We start from the raw sequence: 24,110 nt of genomic DNA on the forward strand, positions 1-24,110 counted from the left end.
ACCATGGTCGTCAATCCGAGCACCACCGCTGATCCTTTACACTGCGAAAGTAGTTCCTAAAATTTGCATATGACCGTTGTAAATTGCATTGATATCCTTATATGAATGACCCCAGCGGATATAAAAAATATCCACCGACTTTATCCTACTGAGAACACAATCCCTTATATTTAACATACACAGAGAGTTAAATATGCATGATAAAACTAGAGTCCTGATCAGCTGAATACTGATTAATGAATAATGGGTATTTATAGCTATACCACAATGACAAGTTGAATTAAAAGAAACGCATTGTCTCAACTATTTTCAAGAATTGTGAAATGTGATTGTTTGGTTTAGTATACCATGAAAATAATGAATCGTGGCGTCAGTTGTCTAGTTACAAGACATTACAACACTTACTGAAACTGAGACAAGGTTCAGCGTGTTTGCACACAACATGGGTGTATATTAACGTGTGGACATAGAAGAACTGACACATATCACCCTTTGCCAACGTCACTGAAGAGGATATGGGTGGTCCATTTGTCACATTTCGTATTGCATGGTTGCGTCCCTTGGATACCCCAGGAATATATGATTCAAATATGGACTATTTTTAGGTTTGTCAGCACAATACACAAACTAATCGGTTTCTCCAAAGGGCATTACTTTAGACATTCCTTCCATATTGAGTCGGGAATCTGTGATGCATCTGGAATACTCTTTCGAGGTGCTAAACTCAACTCACTCACTCGGTAGCACCAGTTTCCCATATTAGCCAATACAATATCGTCGTTAAATAATGCCTCTGCACACACAACCTAACCATCACAATGTCCTTATAGTGATTTAGCTCCTTTGTTCTGAAGTAAGTTCACCATTTCTCTGTGTCTTTGAACAGTTGCTTCCATCAGTGCCGTGTTTCCGAAATGGTCTTTGCTGTTGATGTCGAAAATATACTTGGACAAGACACGCTTCACAAGTTCCACATTTCCTCCACGACAGGCGAGATGCAGTATGTTCCTACTGTTAGTGTCATATCTCCTCCTTTGCTTACGACTAAATTAAACACTTGCTCATGACCTTTGACAGCTGTCTCCATCACTGGAGTCCTTTCACACACTCCTCGACAGTTGATGTTAAAACAAGTCATGGAGAGGACATATCTGACCACTTCAATATGTCCTCCCACACATGCCCACTGTAGGACGTTGTCGCCACCATCATCAACCAAGGACATATCAGCCCCTTTGGATGTAAGCTGCTGTAACACGTTTAGATGCCCTGCATATGCTGCCTCCATAACTGGAGTCTTCTCATAGTTGCCTTTACCATCGATGTTCACAAGTGTGATGTATCCATCTCCTCCAACACAAGCAAGGTGAAGGATGCTGTCATCACGACCATCAACCAGACCTACATCAGCTCCTTGACGCAACAGAAATTCTAATACTTCTCTTTGCCTCTTCCATGCTGCCAGCATCACCGGTGTCCTATTCAGCATTGGCACCCAGAAACAAAATGTTTTTCACTCGTTTTAGATCTCCCGTCAGCCAGGCGAAATGGAGAGCAGAATTTGTCGGGTGTGTGCCTTTCAAAGGTTCTATTGCTGACTAAACAGACAAACACATGACAGTTCCTGTTGAATAGTTGTATGTTTTCAGTAACAAAGGCACACTGCGCATACTAAATCATTCTGAGATAGCCGTCATATGTCTTGTAGATTGTGAATGTAGATTTCTTGTACATTCGCTCGTTGAACCACTCGGCAAACCGATGAATTTGATTTGAGGGGTTGACTACAAATATAGAACAGTGTTGATATATGTACGGAAACGTAACGGAAATTGTGTTTATACATCAGAATATCAATCAGATGCGAATTTATTTTATCATTTTGGATTCTGGCAACACGTTTATATTTTCAGGGAACCTATTATTCATGTTATGCAGGGTGTCTCCAAATGTTCAGGGAGGTACACATGGAAAGGACAATGATAGGAAATCGGTAGGACACAGGAAAGTTTTATCCATAAACATAACTCCCAGGGCACAAGGTCCTTTCAATGAATATGGATACACATGTTGAATATGGCAGACTGAAACATTGGTTCTATTCCTCGTTATGGGATCGTCTTTTTCACTGAAGCAAGGACTATGCTACCTTTAAACTAAAACGACTTACCCCTGTCGGCATGGGTGTTTCTACTGACGTCCAACGTCGTGTTACAGACGCCGATCGTAAAATGAATGGCGTTAACCAGTCACACAGGTTGTCCTTACAATGGTTCCTTTCTCCTACTTGTAGACATTTATGTCGCAAGAGAGTATAAAGACATGTTCCGATTATTAATGTATTCTGATAGTTGTTAAGAGCTCCAGTCACCAACATGCCAGCTATATGCCAGTCTTGTGATGGCTGGTAGGAGCAGGGACCCCGAATTCATGTGATTTCTGAGTGAGTATTTGGGTCATTATACATTTGTTAATTTTATGTGATTAACGTTCCTGGGCAATGATTTCCTTGTTTCACCAGAACAAGTCCCTGTCGACATTCGCCTTGACAGAACGAGGTACACGACTATAATTCATAGAAAATCCTGACAGCTATCAGGACACAAACCTAGACGGAGTTTCTTCTAACGAATATTTCAACGTAAAACACCTAGAAGATCCCTTCACTGTGATGTCGAAGTAACGGGATCCCATTTGCATGGAAGTCTTCCTCAGGTTGGTTTAAATGCGTCTTTACTACCTGTATCGACAGACCAGTTAGGTTCCAGTGGAACAGTAGAACACCCGTAGGTGGTGGAACAGACTTCGCCTGTTTCGAATGAGAAGTCGACATTTTAAAAGTACTTAGACTGACACTACTTTTTCAACCAAACCTTAAGTTGAAACAAACTGATGAACTTAATTTCTGTTCACTTCGGTATTAAACCTAACCGACGCACTCCCTACTTCTCTTTGTTCTTGAAAAAACAATTATAAACAAAACCATGGTATACAGTGCGATAAGAGTGATCACTCTACACTGGGGAAAATCTCGCAGGGGGAGACACTGAGACTTGACTTCTCAAATACAATTCAAGGTAGAGTTGATCCTTCCTTCTGAAGAGGAACACCTCACTGTAGCTGTAATACAGATAAATGACAACACAGCAATAATCTTCTTACACAACGGACACATTTTATTTACAGCAGACAAAGACTCTCTACCATACAAAACACTGTACACTACACAGAACATATATATCATAAATATTATCTTCTTGCAAGCAATAAAACTATTGTAAAAGTAGCCATGAGGACATTATTATATATACACTTAATGGCGGACGAAAAGACAGGAATGGTGACTATTTTCTCTTCATTGAGCTCGGAGTCGATCCAGTCATGAACTTCTTCCTCCAGAATGTCAAGCGGAACACTCCCTAGTTTTAACACCACGTGATGAAAATCCCGGATGTTGAACTTTCGACCTTTAAATAGAAAATACGTAGGGGCGTGTAAATATTCGAGGACCAGAGTGAGTGAGTGAGTTTAGTTTTACACCGCACTCAGTAAGATTCCTGTTATATGATGGCGGTCTGTAAATAATCGCGTCTGGACCAGACAATCCAGTGACCAACAACATGAGCATCGATCTGCGCAAATGGGAAACGATGACATGTGCCAGACAAGTCAGCGAGCCTGACCACCCGATCCCGTTAGTCGCGAGGACCAGGCAATCGAGTGCCTGACATTATGAGTTTCAGTCTTCCCATTTATGAAACGATGATCATGAATCACTAGATAAGTGAGTCTGACCATTCGATCCGTTAGTCGACCCCTACAACAAAGACAGGTTGCTGACGACCAATTCTTCTAACCCGGATCCTAACTACATTATAGAAACACAAATCACTGAAAGCATGGCCATATTTCTTCCAAGTACAAGCGTTGATGGCAACATGGAGTGTTAGGCTAAGGCTGGAGGACGCCCAAAACAGGTGATCTTTTGCTAAATAATGAGTTTCCTATCATGTAAACATGAACACTATCCGTTAGGACTCGTGACGGAAACGTACGCTCCGAACAGCTCAATGAGGCAGTCCCCGTACAGCCTAGACAACCAGTGACACTCTTCAGACCTACTCCTAGATGGAGAGTTATTGTGTCAGGTACTAGCTTGTCTGATCCAGGATTGATTATGTACAGATGCCACAGAGAGCTGGACTATGGCAGATCATGACTTTGATGGAGCACACATCCATGTAGGATCGTAGTATTTCTGGAGAGTGATGACATCAACTGTTTTCAATGAGAGATCTTTGAAAGAACGTATACATTTTAGGCATGTACCAAACTGGACGCGATTCCGTCACGACTAGTCACCTACCTAGACGTGTTTCTGCTTCCTGCCTCAATTTCTTTATTTTGATCTCCCCGACCTTGTAGGAACAAGCCTGGCCCGGCCATGTGATATACCGATCAACCTCGGACTGGATCTGACTGTCTGGAAAGTCGCTGTAATTGGTCAGGAAGCGGATTGCGCGATCACGTGACCACCTGTCAAAGAAACTTCGTTCCTTTAAACTGCCACAAACAAAGAGAGTTTGATAGTTCTAAGTCATGCAACACCTGAGGCTATAATGACATGGTTTCTGGGGGATCATCGCGTGAGTGAGTGCGGGAGGGAGGGAAGGAGGGATGGAGGTTAAGTTTTGCGCTAATTTAACAACAGTCCACCAATATCACGGCGGTGGACCCCAGAAATTTGTGGGTCTGTGCAGATTACAGAAATACTGTAAGCACTGTGTCATCATCCGCAGCTGTTTGATTATAATTACTTATTCATGATGAGATGTACCAACATTAATGACCGACGGATGGGTTCTACCATTGGCGTAAATATCGGGAGAGCGCACCAATCAGCGAAACGTCCGTAAAATATACACAATTACTCCTGGTTGGCCATTTTACAATGAAAGTTTCAACGTGAAATCGTCCTGAAGGAGAGGTTTCCCTGGGGACTCGCTACATTCATATCATATTTCCGTTTACTGTTATCAACTCACCCAAACGCGTGAATGCCGGTATCCACCACAAGACGACACGCACGGAATATCTCGGAACAATATCTGCCAAAGCTGCAAATAAGAATACAAACGTTTAACACAACCTCATTTGCAATCATCACGTCGGAGAATGCAATATACGGCTCAACGTAAAAGCCAACAAAGAGACAATGGATTATTACAAAATTGTATAGAACTACACTAACATTATATGAAATGCTGAACTGAGTAAGATATTTCACGGGTGTGTTTTCAGTTTCAAATATTCGATGCTATAATGCATATTTAAAGTATACAAGTCTTGTGTTTCGTAAACCTAACGATGACAGTGTGTATCAAACAGTCTTGAGGAACACGCTTTCATTTGCAGTGTTTCATATCAGGGGAGATAACTCCTATGGTCTTATGGGGAGAAATGTGGTTTTTGTTCGGGAAACGATTCCCCTGGATTGGTTCGAAAAATATGAGAGGGATAGCTAATATACATCAACGTTCCATGAGGTGCTCGTACAAGTCATGCTCTAAAAATGAGGCGAATCAGAAACCAGAAAAGGAATATGGCTTTCCAAACCGAACTATCCAACGATTCCTAAACAGAGTTATTTTGCAGTGATCGCTTGTCATTTTTCTGTAATGAAATGTTTCCGTTATGCCTGTGGATACTTTTATTTTGAACCTACAGATCATAGGGCGAGTCATAGAGGCCCATCTCCTCGCCGAGGTATTCAGCATACAGCGCCCAGCCCTGCAACAAGAAAATGATCACATGCAGGTCTGAATACGCCGAAATATTAAACAAAGCTTCAGATTCGTTACGTCAGAAGAGTGAGTGAGTGAAATATGGGTTTTACGATGGTGTAAGCAATATCTTGTCAATATCATGGCGTGGTACGCCAGAGATAGGCTTCACACATTGTACCCATGTGGGGAATCGAACCAGGCTTTTCAACATGACCTTACGCCAGAAGAGGATCATAGTATCCTCAAGCACCGTTAGATCAGACAAGAGTGATTGAGTAATTTTACGCCGCACTCATCATGAGCATTGATCTGCGCAGTTGGGAACGGATGGCATGTGTCAACCAAGTCAGCGCGTCTGACGACTCGATCCCGTTAGTTGTCTCTTACGACAAGTATAATGAGACATTTCTACTATTTATTTGAAAAAATGTTCGTATCGCTACACATCTTGTTGAATATCAGATCCTTAGATCCCGATAACTACAAATTCGTCAATATGCTAGTTAGTGGAACTCACCTCTGCGTATGCGCTGTACAAGGGGAAATGGAATGGTACCGAGTACAGTTTGCTGTTGAGTGTTTCTGCTCTGTAGGGGGGGATGCCATACAGGCTGGAGTAGGCGTCCTGGAAGTGATGCCCTGGATCCGTCTCGTGCAGCGCTAGCGGCAGCATCATGAACGTCGATCTGCAACGGCGAGTGAAGCCATATCAGCAACGGATCATGCAAACTTAGGCCAGTGACAAGACCTTGTATTGAACTGTTGTTAAGGTTGTTTTTGTTCTGATTTGTTTTCGGTTATCTTTATATTTTTTTAAGTGACAATGTACCATGTGTGGTATGGACAAGTCGCAATTAGCTAAAGGCTGGGGGTTAGCACGATTCATCACTCTTAACCATCCTTACCGTTTCTGAGGTTCTTTGAGGTTAGCGTAGAAGACATTCTGTCCGTAGGATCCCCATGGACCGTCCGTGTCAACAGGCACAATGCTGAAACAGAATACGTCCTACGATACAGGTCATGTCATAGAATTAACAATTACAGCATCCACTTCTATCCTTCCGTAAATCATTTCACAACTACTTTTCTTTTTATCTATGACAAATACCAATGTTTGATCGCTTGTATCTTATACGCCCGCATCTAAGATCACTCATCAGTTCCACTTATTTGCTATGCTTAAGCCTCTGTCTTTATTTCACTACGCGTTTTCAGTAATTAGTTGTTTGAGCTAAAATTTATTGCTGAGAGGAATGAGATGGCTTTCTATCTGAACAAATTAAGTTCTATGTGAAGAACACCGCGATCTGAACTCTATTGATCTGCACAGCAGGGTTGACGACGACATTGCTGTGAGGAGCATTACTCACGTGAGTGCCGGAAGTGATATGTTTCTGAACATAAACTGAAGTCGAGGCTGAATCTTCTTATGGATGAGGAAGTGATATCGATGTAACAGCCTTTCCTGTTGAGACGAAAACAGACAGAGATAGAAAATGTCTCCCTTGTTCCAGAATTAGATATATCTACGACAGTGTAAGTGGAAGATAAGGTACATTATCGGACGTTTAGGGGTTTAACAGTATTTTGGCCGAAGGGTCCCATTACCAAAACATTTGTCGAAACGGTTCCTTACCGCATTGCGCACAAAGATTACAGTAAAATGCGTTTAATAGCTGTTCTTCAAAACAGTTCTCTGCAACATTCCATAGGTCTGTGAATACTGAATTCTGATCCACTGACATGCAGTCGGACAAGTCACCAAACCGTTATGGCGGCTCTTACCACAAGAGGATATGGCTAGTAGAATATCAAAACAATATCTTTATATAATGTCAGAGGTTCATGAGCTCAACAACAGGAGGCGGCCTTTAAAAGTCTTAAAATAGAACGGAGCTACATGGCAAAACCAAATGAAGTCAATGTGGTAATTAGGTGAGATTCATTTCCTCGTAAATAGCGTCTTCTCCTTTTTCACATGGATTTTGAGGTTCCAACTGTTAATATCAAAACAGATGAGTGTATATTTCCAAAAATGAATATTTACTAAGTCTGAAAGTGAATTGCTATTCATGTAAGAAACAAAATGATTTTTTCGTGCACACTTGCCCTTTAACTTCAGACAAGGTGTTTCTGCTGGTACAGTTAGATCCAAGAAATTAGAGACAAATGCGTTTTCTTTACACCGGTGAAGATCAGGGTTAGAACTGATTTTCAGTAATACACGCTTATCATATTAGACAACTAAAGGGATTGGGTGGTCAGGCTAGCTGACATGGCTGGCACATTGTCATCGTGTCCCACTTCCGTAGATCGATGCTTATGCTGTTGATCAGTAGAAGTTCTGCGACAGACTAGATTATTTACAAACCGCCGACATAGAGCTGGAATATTATTGAGTGCGGCGTGAACCCAGACTCACTACTCACTGTGTTCATTTCACATATAGTGTACCGACCCGTGAAGGTCCCGGGGTAGAATAGGCCTTCAGCAACCCATGCTTGCCATAAAAGGTGACTATGCTTGTCGTAAGAGGCGACTAACGGGATCGGGTGGTCAGGCTCGCTGACTTGCTTGACACATGTCATCGGTTCTCAATTGCGCAGATCGATGCTCATGTTGTTGGTCACTGGATTGTCTGGTCAAGACTCGATTATGTACAGACCGCCGCCACATAGCTGGAATATTGCTGAGTGCGGCGTAAAACTAAACTCACTCACTCACTATAGTGTACCGTGTTGTAGGAATACCACTATGAACAACACATGGAATACAACTATGACCAAGACTTGAAACACTACTATGAACACCAGGAATACAACTTTAAACAACACCAGGGACACAACTATAAACAACACCAGGAATACGACTGAAACCAACACAAGGAATACAACTTGAACAACACCAGGAATACATCTACGAACAACACCAGGAATACAACTATAAACAACAGAAGGAATGTAGCTGTAAAACAACACTTGAAAATTGCAGGAATACCACTTCATACAACACTAGGAATACAATTATATCAGCACTAGAAATACCACTATAAACACGACGAGGAATAACATTACTTCATATACAGTTCTGCAAATGCGTATGGCCATGGATATGACAAAATAATCAGGAAGGGAAATTGCGACAGTTATTATTCATAACAATAACCCAACCCACGTCCGCCATATTGGACGGGAGTGCACTGCAAGACTCGCAGCGTCTCTGTATACGTGTGCCTCCAACCTTTCTACTCGAGATATTCACCAAATATTATGCCATTAACCTGAAACCACTTAATGGCTGAGATCACTGGGTTTTCACCTCTGGTATCTGAATCATGGGCAAGAACATAATTACCGGGAATAATTGATGTTGGTAAACCGCCGCGCGGCTGCCCATTGCATGACTGAACGACTCTACCAATAACTTCAATGGCAGGGGTATAATGCAATATACAGTGACATGAATAACGGGAAAGTGTCAGGATAGATAGATCGTGATTACATGATTGCTGTGCACACAAATCTGGTGACTTCATTTCATGTTTCAAATATTCAAGGTGGGGGCTTTCATGAATGATTAGATTACGGTGGCTTCTGATTACGAATCTGAATGTTTAGACACGAAAGAGGCTTTCAGGTTTTCAATAATTTCAGTTAATATCTCTTGATAGAAAATGCAATGTGCTTGAATTCAAGGCTGACAACCTAGACGAGAGAGTTTTCAGAAGTATGGATACAAATCAAATACTGTTATTATTAAAATATGGAATAGTCTTATAGCCTCCAGCTTGAAGACATACGCCAAGACCTAGTATATTAGAAAACCACAAGGAACTACCAGCCTGTGAAATATGCACACTTTACACTCAAACTGCTGAAGCGCATACAAACAAAGACGCGTTCGCAAGACAATTCCAGTCCAGGCACTGTATCCCAGAAAGGAGTGAGTGAGTATAGTTTTACGCCGCACTCAGTAAGATTCCAGCTATAGGGCGGTGGTCTGTAAATAACCGAGTCTGGACCAGACAATCCAGTGCCTAACAACATGAACATCGATCTGCGCAATTGAGAACCGATGACATGTGTCAACCAAGTAGGCTAGCCTGACCACCCGATCCCGTTAGTCGCCTCGACAAGCATAGTCACCGTTTATGGCAAGCATGGGTTGCTGAAGGCCTATTCTACACCGGGACCTTCACGGGTCACCAGTGAGGCGCAGATTAAAGCGCATGAAACGATAACTTTTCTATTTACATATGTGAAAATACTAACCTTCGTGTGATTATAAAACTTTGGAATGTATTTGACGTATTGAAAGAATGACTTTAAGTCACCATGGAAATCGACACTCTCCATCACCTGAAAATAGAAAAATATAACTTGCAAGCAAATCGTGTGAATCTGTTATGTTATTTGTTTCAGTTGAAAGAATGAGAGATACATATTCAGTTTCGGTCAAGTAAATGAAGTGATTCATGTAAGCATTATACAGGTTGCTCTGATATAATCTGGTCTTAACGTTGATTTTTACCGCATTTCAGTTACCTTGACTACGAACACAAACCCATACACATAACCAGGGTGACGAAAACTCATAATGACAGGCTCAAGGAAATGTACCACAAATGAGTGATGCTCCGTTAGCTTCTAACTGGATGAACACCTTGGTTGGAGACACACATTCCTTTTTTAACTGCAGATGATAAAGTAAATTAATACTAGATAGGATAATTTCCGTTGACTTGTGAAACCCATCCAGCGAGCTGTTCATTTCTATAAGAATGCACGACACGTTGGTTATAGGTATCCAGCTGTATGTTGTGAAACAGATAATCAACCCTTCAGTCCCGCTGTTTCATCAACACGTGTGCGGCTGACAGTTATGATGTATGAGCAGAAATGATGGACTGGAAACATATCGCAGAGCGCGTTCTGACTCAACGTCTACCCCCCTCCCCTTGCCACTCACACAAAACATGATGGGTGAGGTGGTTCGGGGGAATGGTTGAGTGTGGGGCCAGGAGTTCTCCCGTCTCCTAACCCACCTTAACTCACATTCTTGCATCCTTCGTCCATGGCCACGATGGACGTCAACAAACACAGTATATTATATGATAAATAACACTTAGTCGTGAGGGTACAGAGAGTATGAAGTTCATTACCTAATGCTTTAGTCAAAAAAGATTATTGTCATCCAAAACGCATGTTATAGTTCCAGTCGGATTCATTGAACTTTCAGGAAATACCCTGCAATCGTACTCATATGCAGAATCATCCACGCAAGATATAAGTAAGTTAGTTTTACACTACACTCAATAATATTCCAGCTATATGGTGGCGGTCTGTAAATAAATGAATTTGGACCAGACAATCCTGTGATCAACATGAGCGTCGATTTGCGCAAATGCGCAAATGTCGTAACGGGATCGGGTGGTCAGGCTCGGTGACTGACATTTCATCGGTTCCCAATTGTGCAGATCGTTGCTCGTGCTGTCGACCACTGGATTGTCTGATCCAGACTCGATTATTTACAGACCGCCACCCTACAGCTGGCATATTGCTGAGTGCGGAGTAAAACTAAACTCACTTACTCACCTGATCCACCTCACCCACATCCCTAATCCACCTCACACACATCCCTAATCCGCTTCACCCATCTACCTAATACATTCCCCCCCACCTTATCTCACTGAACCACCTCCCTCATCCCCCTAATCCATATCACCTATCCCCCCTCTTCAACAACCTGCCTTAACGAGCCCCACTGCGCGACGCCACTCCTCTTAACAGTCTCTGATTACAGGGAGGTATTTTGTGTTGATGTTGTTAGTGAACTAATTAGCCACGTTAAACGGTAGGTATGGCTAACGAACATATAAACCCTTGAAGTATTCTCAAATGACATCCAGAGGATCCAACATATGTCATATTTGGGATTTCACTTTCTTAGTAAAGTAAAGTTCTTTAGTGGAAGTCGTGGTGGTTGAGCGGGCTAGGTGGCTGACCTTGTGTGCTGGCGATTAGGTGCCCGACTCTGAGGGTGCAGGTTTGAATCCCGGATGGGACTCAACCCCAAAAAGTACTAGAACTTGTACTTTACTAAGAAAGTGAAATGCCAAATATGACATAATTTATTTATTATAACAGTTGCATTTGACTACTTCCTAAACGGCATTGTGCAATCATACCCTGGGGATCCGCTAAAACTTGTCCAGAAACATCTTGTTCCCCAAATTCGAAATTAAGGGTGAGGACAGGTTAGTATGGAAGAGTTTCAACTGAAATGTACCCATCGATACGAGTAAAGTGTGGCGAGACTATTACTTCTTCAATGAAAATGAACAATTTTGTATCACAAGGACTCTCAAATCGTCTCAAAAGAAATTAATAATTCGTCATTGACCCTATAGTACTCTTTATAGTTGAGCAATCATTTGCTTTGTACTAAAATTTTAATGGCTATCATATCCTCACAGACAATACAAATACACCCCCATGCCTCCCATTGTGTGTACGAGGAAATAGAGCATGTGCTCCCAGCTGGCTGCAATCAAGATCTAAAGAAACGACTTTCTCGTGCTGCACGTGTTGTTTTGACTATAAGAGTGATGCCACCCACCATTGTGTAACACATGATCAAAATTAACCAATCGGCGATACATCAACAATTCTGAATGAGAACATGAACTGTATTCTTAAGCTGATGTTTGGTATAACAATATCATTTCAGGGAACTCATTCATATTGATTTTCTCCTTTCATTATCAACATATTATTTATTATTTGACACAATTATGCATCAGTGTATAAAGAATCGACATTAAAGAGCAGAAAATTCGTTTCAGAACGCTACGCACTACCATAACAAAAATCCGGTTTCTCCAAATAGCATATTTTATACGTCTGTGAGTAGGGTCTTTTGATGGCACCGGAACTTGCACATTTGTTCAAAACTATACGTCTTTTGACGGAGAAACATTCTCGTGTAAAGATGCGATCATCAAAAGACAAGGTGTGAGATCAGATACATTTTCCCTACCACTATTTGTCTTCCCTCGAGACCATCACACGTTCTGTAAGGGATGGATGCCAAGCTAGGGGGGAGGGGGGTTATATGTTCTTATCCTTCCATCGTGCACTGTCACTGTGCTTAGAATCAAAACCACACTTCCCTATCTCGTATTATATCTATTAATAGCATGTTGCTCATCTAGTCGAATCAAAGTGACTTAATTATTATGTTCTCATATCACCTTTCACCATTAAATGCCTGCTGCTTGTCTTTAACAGTTCTATTTTTCAAAATCCGAGGAATCAGATAAACATCTTAAAGGTTATCACATTGGTTTCCTTTTGGGATTCTTGTTCACTGTGTTATTTTATCGACAGGGGTCATGTTATTCTTCAAGACAACCGAAAGGAGGCAGATGCACCGGTTTCATCGATTGTGATGAAATATGAAATAATGGTGGGATAGACTAAACACAGATAGGTACCCCTGATTAATCGCGGCTTGTACAAGAGAAGAGTGATCTGATATAATAAGGAACGAAACTGGACCGAGACAGTGCTGGAGCTTGGGGCTGTTCACCTGTTACACTTCTTTCATGAAGCAACCTTTGCTAAAGTTAAACTTAACTCCCATAATTTAACATTGCACTAAGGTTACCTTGTGACTAACGATCACCTTAGTGCTTCATAAAAAGAGGCCCTGTTGGGGTGAAATCTATGGTCACTTAGGAGTGTTAAAACAGAAACACCCTCCTGTTTGTGCCGACCACCTGGACAAGTGTTCAGGTAAACAGGACCAGGTGGTGGTCAAGAGGGGCCAGCGTCTGCAGAGCAGACGAGCACTTGATGACCCCCGCAGGGCTGGCTTGAGGCACAATTTAGCCTCATGGGAAATGCAACATGACTTTTGATTCCGTTGCAGGGTGCATATTTTATACCACAGGCGGAAAACAGTACAAATACATATATCTTTGATAACCAGATGATATATAGCTTGAACAGTTTTTTCTGCCGTTTTTCGTGAAAGTCCTGCTATGGTGAGCCAAGTCGCACACGGTGAACGTCCAGTCTGGATGAGGCAGTTCTCACGAATGGCTGTTTGAGGTAGACATTCAAGCCACCAGCCATGGTTCCTTTGGACTTGGAATAGTGCATGATGCTGGAGTGAGTGAGTGAGCAGGGTTTCACATCGCATATACCTATGTTACAGTAGTATCACAAATGGACTTCAAACATTGCACCTATGTGGGGAATCCAACCCTGCCTGACGAACGATCGCTACAAGCTTTATGTTATTCCACAGCCCATATTACTGCCGGAATATTGCTGAGTGTGCGTTAAATTGGCCCTTCAACGTAGACGGCCAAGATGGCGCCGCCATATAGATGTAATATTGCTGAGTGCGGCGTAAAACTAAACTCATTCACTCACTCAACCAAGAAACTCACTCTCTTCATTTGCCGCTCAATCCTGGCCACTTCTTTGACTCCAAGCTCAAACACCTCTTCCGGAGAAATGTCATATCCAAGGTACCATTTCAGGCAGGCTCGGTAATACTGGTTTCCGTTCGCCAAAGTGTGGACGCCCTCTACTGGCCGAGTAGCCTTAAGATAATCCTTAAAATAAACAGCAAGATTAACGTGGGATGCCTAATTATGGGATGCAGGGTGTTTTACACCTCACAATCGTATCTAAGAAAATGAGAGACACTATTTCAGGCAGTCTGATCTATGAGTTATTTCACTTAGATTTCCGGATATGCTATACTAAATAACCTGCATGCATACACGTTGTAATACGCTACTCATGAGTAAATAAATTTAACTAAATAGATGTTTAACTTAGACTCCTCGAAATGTCAATGGGACTGACTGGTTTCATTATGGAAACTGACTGTAGACATTAGGGAGGTTGATTGGAGAAATAGAGGAGGCTCATTGGCGGTATTGTTGGGACTCACTGGCGGTATTACGAGGCATGACAGGAACAACTAGGGGAGACTGACTGGCGGTTTCACGGAGATTGGCAGACGAGTTTACGGTAACTTACTGGCGGTATTGTGGGGGCTCGCTGAAGATACTACGGTGTCTGGCAGACGAGTTTTCGGTAACTTACTGGCGGTATTGTGGGGGCTCCCTGAAGATACTACGGTGTCTGACTTGGAAAATTGCAGGCGATATCACGGGTACTGGCATGCGGTATTACGGGAACTGACTATCGTATTGTGGAGACTGATGGTATTACCGAAACTAACATGCGGTATTGTGGAGACTTACTGGCGGTATAACGCGAACTGACTGGTGGTATTGGGGGAACTAACATGCGGTATTGTGGAGACTGGTGGTATTACGGGAACTGACCATCGGTATCGTGGAGACTGGTGGTATTACGGGAACTAACATGCGGTATTGTGGAGACTGGTGGTATTACGGGAACTGACTATCGGTATTGTGGAGACTGGTGGTATTACGGGAACTAACATGCGGTATTGTGGAGACTGGTGGTATTACGGGAACTAACACGCGGTATTGTGGAGACTGGTGGTATTACGGGAACTGACTATCGGTATCGTGGAGACTGACTGGCGGTATAACGCGAACTGACTGGTGGTATTACGGGAACTGACTGGCGGTATTGTGGAGACTGACTGGTGGTATTACGGAACTCGATGACATTACTGGAACCAACATGTGACTGGCTGACGATATCACAAGAATTGACACACTGCATAACTTGGTCTGTGTGAGTTTATTTTACTCCGCTTTTAACAATATTCCAGCAATATCACGGCAGGGAACACCTGAAATGGGCTTTACGCACTGTGTCCATATGGGAAATAGAACCTGGGTTTTCAGCGTGACGAGCGAACGCCATAAACACTTGGCTACCCCCATCCGTCCGCATGACGTGGCGATAGGCGATACTATAGCGAGTGAATAGTGGTACTTCTTGGACTGACTCATGGCCATATACTACAAGACCTGAATTGTGTCTTACTGCCGGTATAACGGGAATGTCTGCACATATACTGGGAACAGACCACCGATATTACGATGACCAAGTGGTATTATTATACAGAGACTGACCAGTGATATATCGAGACATAGCTGGCTGACCCAGTATGACATCGAACCCACACGGTTTGAGTAAAGACTGACACCATCAACCACCTGTTTATCTAATCAGGGTCGGGATACCTCTACGGTTCACTCACTGTGGGAATGCTAAACCCTATTTACAAACGACGTCAGACTGACTCCATTGTGCCAAGAGTAACACAGCCACGTCAGCAATCACGTTTACACAATGACGGTTCTAATCGACACATCGGAGTGGGGTCATGAGAAGGAGTGATGAGAGTGAGCTAAGAGTGTGGACCGACCATGCTTGAGACCGGCTCCCTGTGGAAGCAGATCGCTGCTTCCATTCAAGACGCATCACCATTGCCAGGTGTTCGGAAGATATCGTGGGTCACGTCTTAAGGGTCCTGCTGCTGCAGCCTGCTTTGAAGTCTCCTCGCATTGTGAGAAGGTGACGAGAATACGGTGGTGTGTAAGTAGAACCGTGTGTGAGGGGCGTGGTGAAAACCTGCCATTGTTTTCCGAGAGGCTATAGTTGTCGGGAAACAGAAGTAGTGGTGTCTGGGTGTAACGGCCGACTATCTACCAAGAACATCACGTCAAGCTGTGACACGCTGTATGCAATTGTTAGGCTATATATAAACATGTTCTTGTTTCTCATTACCGCCCGACTCAAAATAGCGACCCGACCTTAAGATTTGTTTTTATTTTTTACACGAGAGAAAAATCTGTTAATTTTTGAATAAGTGATGATAAATAAGAATAAATTTTATGTGGCCTCGTTGATGGTGTGATATACAGGTAGTGTAATATCGTGTTTTAGGCGGATCTTAGCCAAAATAATGTTTAAGCTGTTTCTCGAAATGGCAGCCTTTCATGCGGTGTTTGTGAATTTAGTCATAAAGTGGACTCTGTGCCATATATGATTATTAAATTGGACGAAAACACACCTTTGTCTCCATGACAGATGACGGGTTGAGAATGCTATACAAAAAAAGAAATCTAAAAATTAAAGATACTGAATGTCTGATGCCAAGTGTTTTCCAGACACGGTGTATCCCTATAGAGAGCACCTGTCCCCCTAAATGTAGTGCACAAATTGTGACCTTTCCCAAGACACTGACAAATATTTTTTCAACAAATAAACACCCACCGTTTCAATGAATTTCTGCAGTTTTCTTATTGCTGCTGAAATATTTGGGAGACTCTCCTTTGCTTTGAGCAGAACCAGCTCTCTGAAATATCAAAGGGAAGTGAATGAGGGCGATGTGTTCTGAGGTGTTTAATGTTTTAGCTACAGTAGCAGACTGAACACAGCAGAATGTTCAAACTATAAGATGGTCTGAAAATTACGAAGTCTGAACCAGACAATCCGGTGACTGATCGTTTCAACCAATCCTTTTGTCATCTCTTACTACAATCATTATTTGCTGAAGAACCGGGATCGTTACCTTTTGGGATGTCTATAGGGAGTCCTCTATATTCCCATTTGTCCAGGGCAGTGTTAAGATGACATAAGGATTTATATGTAAATGCAAAGCAGTGCAGGTTTCTGTTTAGGGGCACAAGAAGTTTGATTTTAACGCCGCTTCGGCGTTATGTTATGCATGCACTTCACATTTATCACTTTCCTCAGTGAGGGAGTTTTGTTTTACGCCACTTTTAGCAACATTCCAGCAAAATCACGCTGGCGGGATATTAGAAATGGACTTCACAGATTGTACCCATGTGAGGAATCGAACCCGGTTCTTCGGTGTAACGAGCGAACCTTTTTACCACCAGGTCATCCCACCTCCCCGTTGAAACTGCCGAGTCAGGATATGGTGCCGACTGACCAAGGATCGTAATCAGGACAAATATGGGATTCGAACCCACATTTACAGACGTCACACTCACTTGATGTCCTGAGGTACCAGTTCCAAGGCAGTCTGTATGGGCAGCAGGAAGTTCTCCTCAACATCCTCCTCCTTGAGTATATCTGGGACGCGATCCTGAAACACGAGCGAGCGTCCGTTAATTAGTGCGTGACTGAGTTTAGTTTTAAGCCGCCCCTTTTGTTAGTTTTACTACACTTACATAGCGGCGGTCTGTAAATAATGTAGGGCAAACAATGCAGTGATCAACAGCATGAACCTCGATCTGCGCCACTGGGATACAATGACATGTGTCAACCAAGTCAGGAACCCTGACCACCTTGGCCCATTAGCACGATTCGTATCTTTGGACAAGCATGGTTTACTGAAGATCATTTCGTTAACGGATAACCTGCTCGAGGGAATCAACGATTTCCCTGTTTGTTTCCTCGTAGATTTATTTTAGTGATCCTTCCCATCCAATACAATACCGCAATACATCAAGTCACCGAACCTGATCCAATCTTACAGGCATGGCTCGTCACTCATGCTATCAACCACAAGTTGTCCCAGTCAGGAACTGATTGTTCACAGTTCGCCGAGAGACGGCGTGAGGAAACTCTAGCAAAGGATTTACGACGGTGGGCTTGTTCTCACATACATCCTTACTGCTCAAATTCTGAATAATTACGCTTGCTTCGAATATGTATTGGAACAGAACTGTGAAATGCAAGGCTACTGAACCCGGAAGTAAGTTACAGTAGTAAACGTAGAGCAAGGCTACTGAACCCGGAAGTAAGTTCCAGCAGTAAACCTGGAGCAAGGCTTTCCGTGGCTTCTACAACTTACTACTGAGACTCTGTGATTCGTTCTTTTCAGAGTGATGGCCCGCCGCATCAGGGCGATCATTTCATCTATCTGGAAAAAATAGGTTCGTTATAAAAATGTATATAAATCACGTGTTCTTAATAATACATCGGAACTTATACTTATACTGTAGGTACAGTAAAGTACAACGAAAACCTGCAAGTTGTATTATATTATTTTTTTTAATTTATAGATCCAATAGAGTTTAATTAGTCTTTAGTTTGGGGTACAAGATGTGGAATACATTCAAGAAAGGTTGCTTTATAAGTGCGTAAGTGGGTTTGGTTTCACTCCGCTGTTTTTTAGCGATATTCTAGCCATATCACAGCGGAGAACATCCAAACTGCGCTTCACAAAATGTACTTTTGGGGGAAATCGAACGGAAAAGGTTGATTAACAGATGACTGCATAGTCGTGTTTTCGTGATCGAAAACCTGCTGATACATACCTGAACTGGGAACGCCGACAAACGTTTGAGGTATTTCTCAAAATCATCCGCCGTATCAAACTTAGCATCGAAGGTCCAGTGGCTTCCCTTGGCTATACCCTCCAGGAAGTTGACGGGATTCAGGGCTCCATAGCTGTGGACACGTGAGTCGAGTGAGTGAGTTGAGTTATCATACTGAGAACTGACACCTCAAACTTACTCAGGTCCTACAACCCTTACTATTCATCATAACTACAGTATTGTTGATGGAGCAAACGTAAACTCAATTTGAGGTTCTTGAGAGGCATTTAGAAGTCGGTATTCCAATATACGACAAAATGGTATGAATGTCAACGTCTTCTTTATTGTTTTCACAACATTTCTAGGCTATTCCTTGCCCCTTCGTCTACGTTTCTGGGCTATTCCTTGCCCCGTCGCCATACGATTCAGTGATCAACATCATGAGCATCGATCTACGAGTACAAGCTTAAGTCTTTGAAGGGCATTTAGAAGTGAAATGCATAAGGATGAGGATTTTATGGATATCAACTTCTTTATATGAGAACACAACTTTTCGGAGTTAATGCCACCTGATGAAGGAGTAAGCATTAACTCCGAAAGGTTGTGTTCTCATATAAAGAAGTTGATATCCATAAAATCTTCATCCGAGTACAAGCTTGACCACCCGACTTCTGTCACTCTCCGTCAAGCACGCGGCGCTAAAAATCCATTCTAACTCTGGTCTTCATGGATAACGTAAAGTGTTATGCTGTTAATGCTAAAGTAATAATTTCAATGGCGTACAAAGCTGCAAGGAGACCTATTTACGCCGACACACAGATCATGTCTTGTAGATAGTCATCCTTCTCTGGATAGCATTGAACAGGTTCGATTGTCGACATATCAAAATCTCTGCACGCAAGTCCATCTATTTCTAAGGCGACTGTTCCTAATGTTTCACAGGACGACCTTTAGGATGACTGCGTCATGTTTTCAATACCTAAAGACATTTGATGACACAACGCTACTTTGTATCCTGACGTTTACGGCTACACGTGGTTCTAATTAATACAGCTGACTCACTTCAGTGGAATATACACAAGGGAAACCCCGCGATCAACATTACAAATATCACACACGATTTATGATAGACAGGTTCCTCATGGTGCATATACGTAAAGGTTTTCTTCCAGAACGCTCCAAACAAACAAACAGAATTAAGCACGTGATTATTGTGAGAACTAACCGAAATTCTGAGAGGAGCTTTAGTTTATTTTCATAACAGAGCATTGTTTGAAGAAATGAAACGTTTATGGAGAATAACTTTGTTATTGTTTACAACGACGTTTCCGTCCTCTTGTGCCCATAGAGCTACATTTTTTTTCTCCTTTTCACTTAATGAACAGGCTAAAAGTAACTTGAGATTTATCTGGAATCAAAACAGTGCCACTGCTCGGCAATCCTAAAATGAATAATTTGTAATAAAAAATGTTCACATTAATTTAATCAACATTATCTTCGAACTTTAATATGACATTCAACGCTAAACTACTATTAAATTCTTTTCGTCTATTTTGGTGCCGTGATCAGTGAAAAATGAGCACCATCTATACAACGTGCACCTGCGTGATAATGGTGTTCCGCTATATTCCTATTCGGAACTGCCCACGTTGTCTATCACGCCCATTTCTAAATCTCCCACAAGAAAGTCCCATCTGTACAGTCACAACAATAATAATACATTAGCATTAATTCAAAGAGGTAAAGTCAGTTTAAATGTTTCATCCGGACCGCATATGTGTATACAGAAAATAGCAAAGTTATACCGGTGGAATGCTTTTTAACTAGTGATTGAAAAAAATGACTATTTTTCATATAAACATGTAACATATAAATGTGTTTCACGTGTGGTTGGTACATGGTTGCGTTTTTCTTGAACAGGAGCATATGTCAACCATTGCTAAAGCATTCGTGTTAGAATTCATACAAATATCCCCACGTGTTGATTTTCCAAAAACAGATCCCCGACAAAGATTGCAACAATGAAATATTCACTGTAGTATAATTCTCCTGTTTCACCTTATTTTGTTATGAATGGATTAAAATATTATGTCATAATTTTCGCAACACATTGGCTTTTCTCAAGAGTGCATGAGTTTAGAGTTTAATGTTATACCGTTTTAAGGAATATTCAGGGCGTGGGATATCAGAACTGAGTTTCACACATTATACCCATGGGGAAATGAAATCGGGTATTGACGAGTGAACCCTTTAACCACTAGACTTCCTCATAATCCCTTTCTCAAAAGAACAAAATATTAATATTCAACTTGTGTAGAAGTAAAATAAACATAGGACAAAGGATTTCGGTTACAGTTTGTTGAATGATACATGTCTGAGTGAGTGCTTCCGCGGGGACTTGGCTAAGAATGAACAATCCATTGACCAGCTGCTGCTTGTGAGATTGAAATGTTTGCTTGCCATTTAACTCTACACTTAGTAATATTCCAACTACATGACGATGGTCTCCAAATAATCGAGTCTGGACCAGACAACCAAGTGACTGACGCCATGTGCACGTTATCTACGTTACTGCGGGATGACATACATCAAAGAAAGTCAGCGAGCCTGACCATCTGACTCGGTTAGTCGCCTCTTGCGACAAGCGTGGGCTACCGAAGATCAATTCTAATCCGGTTGAGATTTAAACAGGCACGTGTTTCTCTGTGATATTGTTGATTTCAGGGTTTTTATTCATTGTCTATGGCGCCACTGTAAGACTGGCCAAAATTCAAGCACGAGAATCTATACATAACATTCAATAAAAGATGGGGATATTTTGCGAGAATACAACGCCAACGCTTGTCAGGAAAAGTAAATTTCATACAGATGAAACATCTCCAAAGGAATTGAATAATTTTTACTTGATTCCTCTTCATCATCTGTTTCCTCCTTGGCTTCACCATTATTATCATTGTAACGCCTGTACTCCCTCCTTTATTATATACATCCCTGGATCTCAAACAGGGAGTGAGTGAGTGACTGAGTTTAGTTTTACGCCGCACTCAGCAATATTCCAGCTTTATGGCGGCGGTCTGTAACTAATCGAGTCTGGACCAGACAATCCTGTAATCAACAACATGAACATCGATCTCCACATGATCCCGTTAGTCGCCTCTTACGGCAATTATAGTCGCCTAGGTCTTCTATGGCAAGCATGGGTTGCTGAAGGCCTATTCTACCCTGGGACCGTCACGGGTCCTCAAACAGGGATTTTTAGAGAAGGTTACAAGCGTTGTAAAACATTTTACACTAAAACGAATAATTAGTTTTGTATTCTTTCCGAAAGTCAGCATTCTTTAGGAGCAGCTTGAAACATTTTCTACTTATCACGTTTACGTTGAGTGTATTTAACGCCATGTCGAGATAGCACGGCACATGCTGACACTGTAAGATGGAAATAACCCGTAACAGGATATTCTCTGCATGATTACACCATCCCAGATAGTGATCACCCGGTCATCAAGACGTACCTTTGTCTATAAATCAAGAAACAAATTACTGCCACGCAAAATACAAGTGAGGGAATGAGATATGGGTACTGCTTGAGTCTTAAAACATTTTACCGTCGCCCGTTTTAAACATTTCAACGTTTCCACGAAACTTGCTTGTGACGACTATCAAGATATACTTTCGTCTGTTGACCAAGAGACAAAATAATGCCACACGAAATAAAGATGAGACGAATAAGAAGTGGGTAATGATTAGACCATAAACCATTCAAACTTGAACTATGTTCAATGGTCCACACAGAACTGGCTTGTGAATCGCGAGTGTTTTGACATTCGTTGACGCTGAGTAATGATTTCCACGTGCATACGGCGCCGATGTCAATTTCAGTCCGTGCAACACGAGATATGTGTCCTCGGAAAAGTTGCTTGTATGATGAAACTGTTTTAACACTTGACATTTCAAAACAACGAACTGCACATGCACGTGTCAGTTTAAGAGCGTGCATTGCATGACCGATGAGACTTTGGGTGATGCATGGGACGTGTTTGGTAGGAAGCCCGCAAAAATGATAACTGTTTGTGTGAAAAAGTTATTTAGGAAGTACCTGGTTTATGAATTACTGTGCGAAAGAATTTGTAACCATTGTTTTCCCCTTGAAACCCTCTGGGAAGTGCTCAAATAAAAACCTACTGCTAGAAACATATTAGATGATCCTGCGCACTAAACGCATTTGTGACAAGAGAGGCGGCACAACGAAATGGGCGGGTACACTTGGATGCTACAGGTAGCTTGACGATTATGCACGTGCTATACATGCTAACCGTGACATGAAATCAACACCGCATATTCCTTCGAATGATAAGACTGCAATTTCAGGCATGAGATACTGCTATTCCACGCTAACCTTTAGTCAAGACGAAGACAAATAGATGATTGGGGCATTGACAAGCATTTTAGATATTCAACAATTTTGTTAAAAAAAACACCAGGAAAATGTCATTTGCTTCGGTGGTCCTAAACATATTTGCTCAGTATATTGTGTTGATTCAATTCGTTGGGATTGTACCTGTTCCCAAATCGAGTGTGCTATAACAATTCATGCGTGAAAGGCACGGGGAAAATGAACTTCTCGATATTTATCAGACAACCTGTCTCCCTCTTGTTTGAAGTGGATCGTTCTGTGGGGCGTTCCCAAGTATGCAAATTGGGGTCATTTGTCAGGTCGTGGATCATCTTATATGTGTTTACCAGTAGCACACTGACGATATCGGGTATCAAACGTATGTGGAAACCAACAGTTGCCGTATAGTATTTTATTTTGCTGTGATTAAACCTGTCTGTTTTTCTGCTTCTTTACAACATTGTCTGGTCCAGACTCGATTGTTTACAATTTACAAACCAACACACATATATATAGTTAACTTACTCTCGCCACCTGTAGCCATCAATGTAGGCAGTGAGGTAGGACTTCAGTATTCTCAACTCCCGCTTACTTCCCTTTGAAAGCTGCGTCTCATCAAGGTCGTTTGTCTGTCGTAGAATATCCTCGCAATTGTCCTGAAAATAACACAAAT

The 24,110-nt window shown here is 41.9% G+C and overlaps 1 protein-coding gene and 1 pseudogene across 1 annotated transcript in view; both read right to left on the reverse strand.

The window, feature by feature from the left end:
• Nucleotides 1-824: 824 nt before the first annotated feature.
• LOC137280885 (fibronectin type 3 and ankyrin repeat domains protein 1-like) lies at nucleotides 825-1,489 on the reverse strand (annotated as a pseudogene).
• A 1,669-nt stretch (nucleotides 1,490-3,158) lies between these two features.
• Nucleotides 3,159-24,110, reverse strand: part of LOC137281423 (uncharacterized) — an 80,727-nt gene continuing 59,775 nt past the window's right edge. The window contains exons 3-16 of the mRNA XM_067812638.1: nucleotides 23,963-24,093; nucleotides 19,045-19,177; nucleotides 18,579-18,647; nucleotides 17,773-17,867; nucleotides 17,030-17,111; nucleotides 14,245-14,412; nucleotides 10,058-10,144; nucleotides 7,157-7,251; nucleotides 6,692-6,775; nucleotides 6,304-6,472; nucleotides 5,726-5,790; nucleotides 5,046-5,117; nucleotides 4,367-4,536; nucleotides 3,159-3,467 (exon numbers count right to left, since the gene is read on the reverse strand). Coding sequence (XP_067668739.1) covers nucleotides 3,250-3,467; nucleotides 4,367-4,536; nucleotides 5,046-5,117; nucleotides 5,726-5,790; nucleotides 6,304-6,472; nucleotides 6,692-6,775; nucleotides 7,157-7,251; nucleotides 10,058-10,144; nucleotides 14,245-14,412; nucleotides 17,030-17,111; nucleotides 17,773-17,867; nucleotides 18,579-18,647; nucleotides 19,045-19,177; nucleotides 23,963-24,093 — 1,638 coding nt within the window. The 3' untranslated portion in view covers nucleotides 3,159-3,249. The remainder of the gene's footprint in view (nucleotides 3,468-4,366; nucleotides 4,537-5,045; nucleotides 5,118-5,725; nucleotides 5,791-6,303; nucleotides 6,473-6,691; nucleotides 6,776-7,156; nucleotides 7,252-10,057; nucleotides 10,145-14,244; nucleotides 14,413-17,029; nucleotides 17,112-17,772; nucleotides 17,868-18,578; nucleotides 18,648-19,044; nucleotides 19,178-23,962; nucleotides 24,094-24,110) is intronic.

Source organism: Haliotis asinina, chromosome 4 (assembly GCF_037392515.1).
Source record: "Haliotis asinina isolate JCU_RB_2024 chromosome 4, JCU_Hal_asi_v2, whole genome shotgun sequence".
In the NCBI taxonomy this organism is placed as follows: domain Eukaryota; kingdom Metazoa; phylum Mollusca; class Gastropoda; order Lepetellida; family Haliotidae; genus Haliotis; species Haliotis asinina.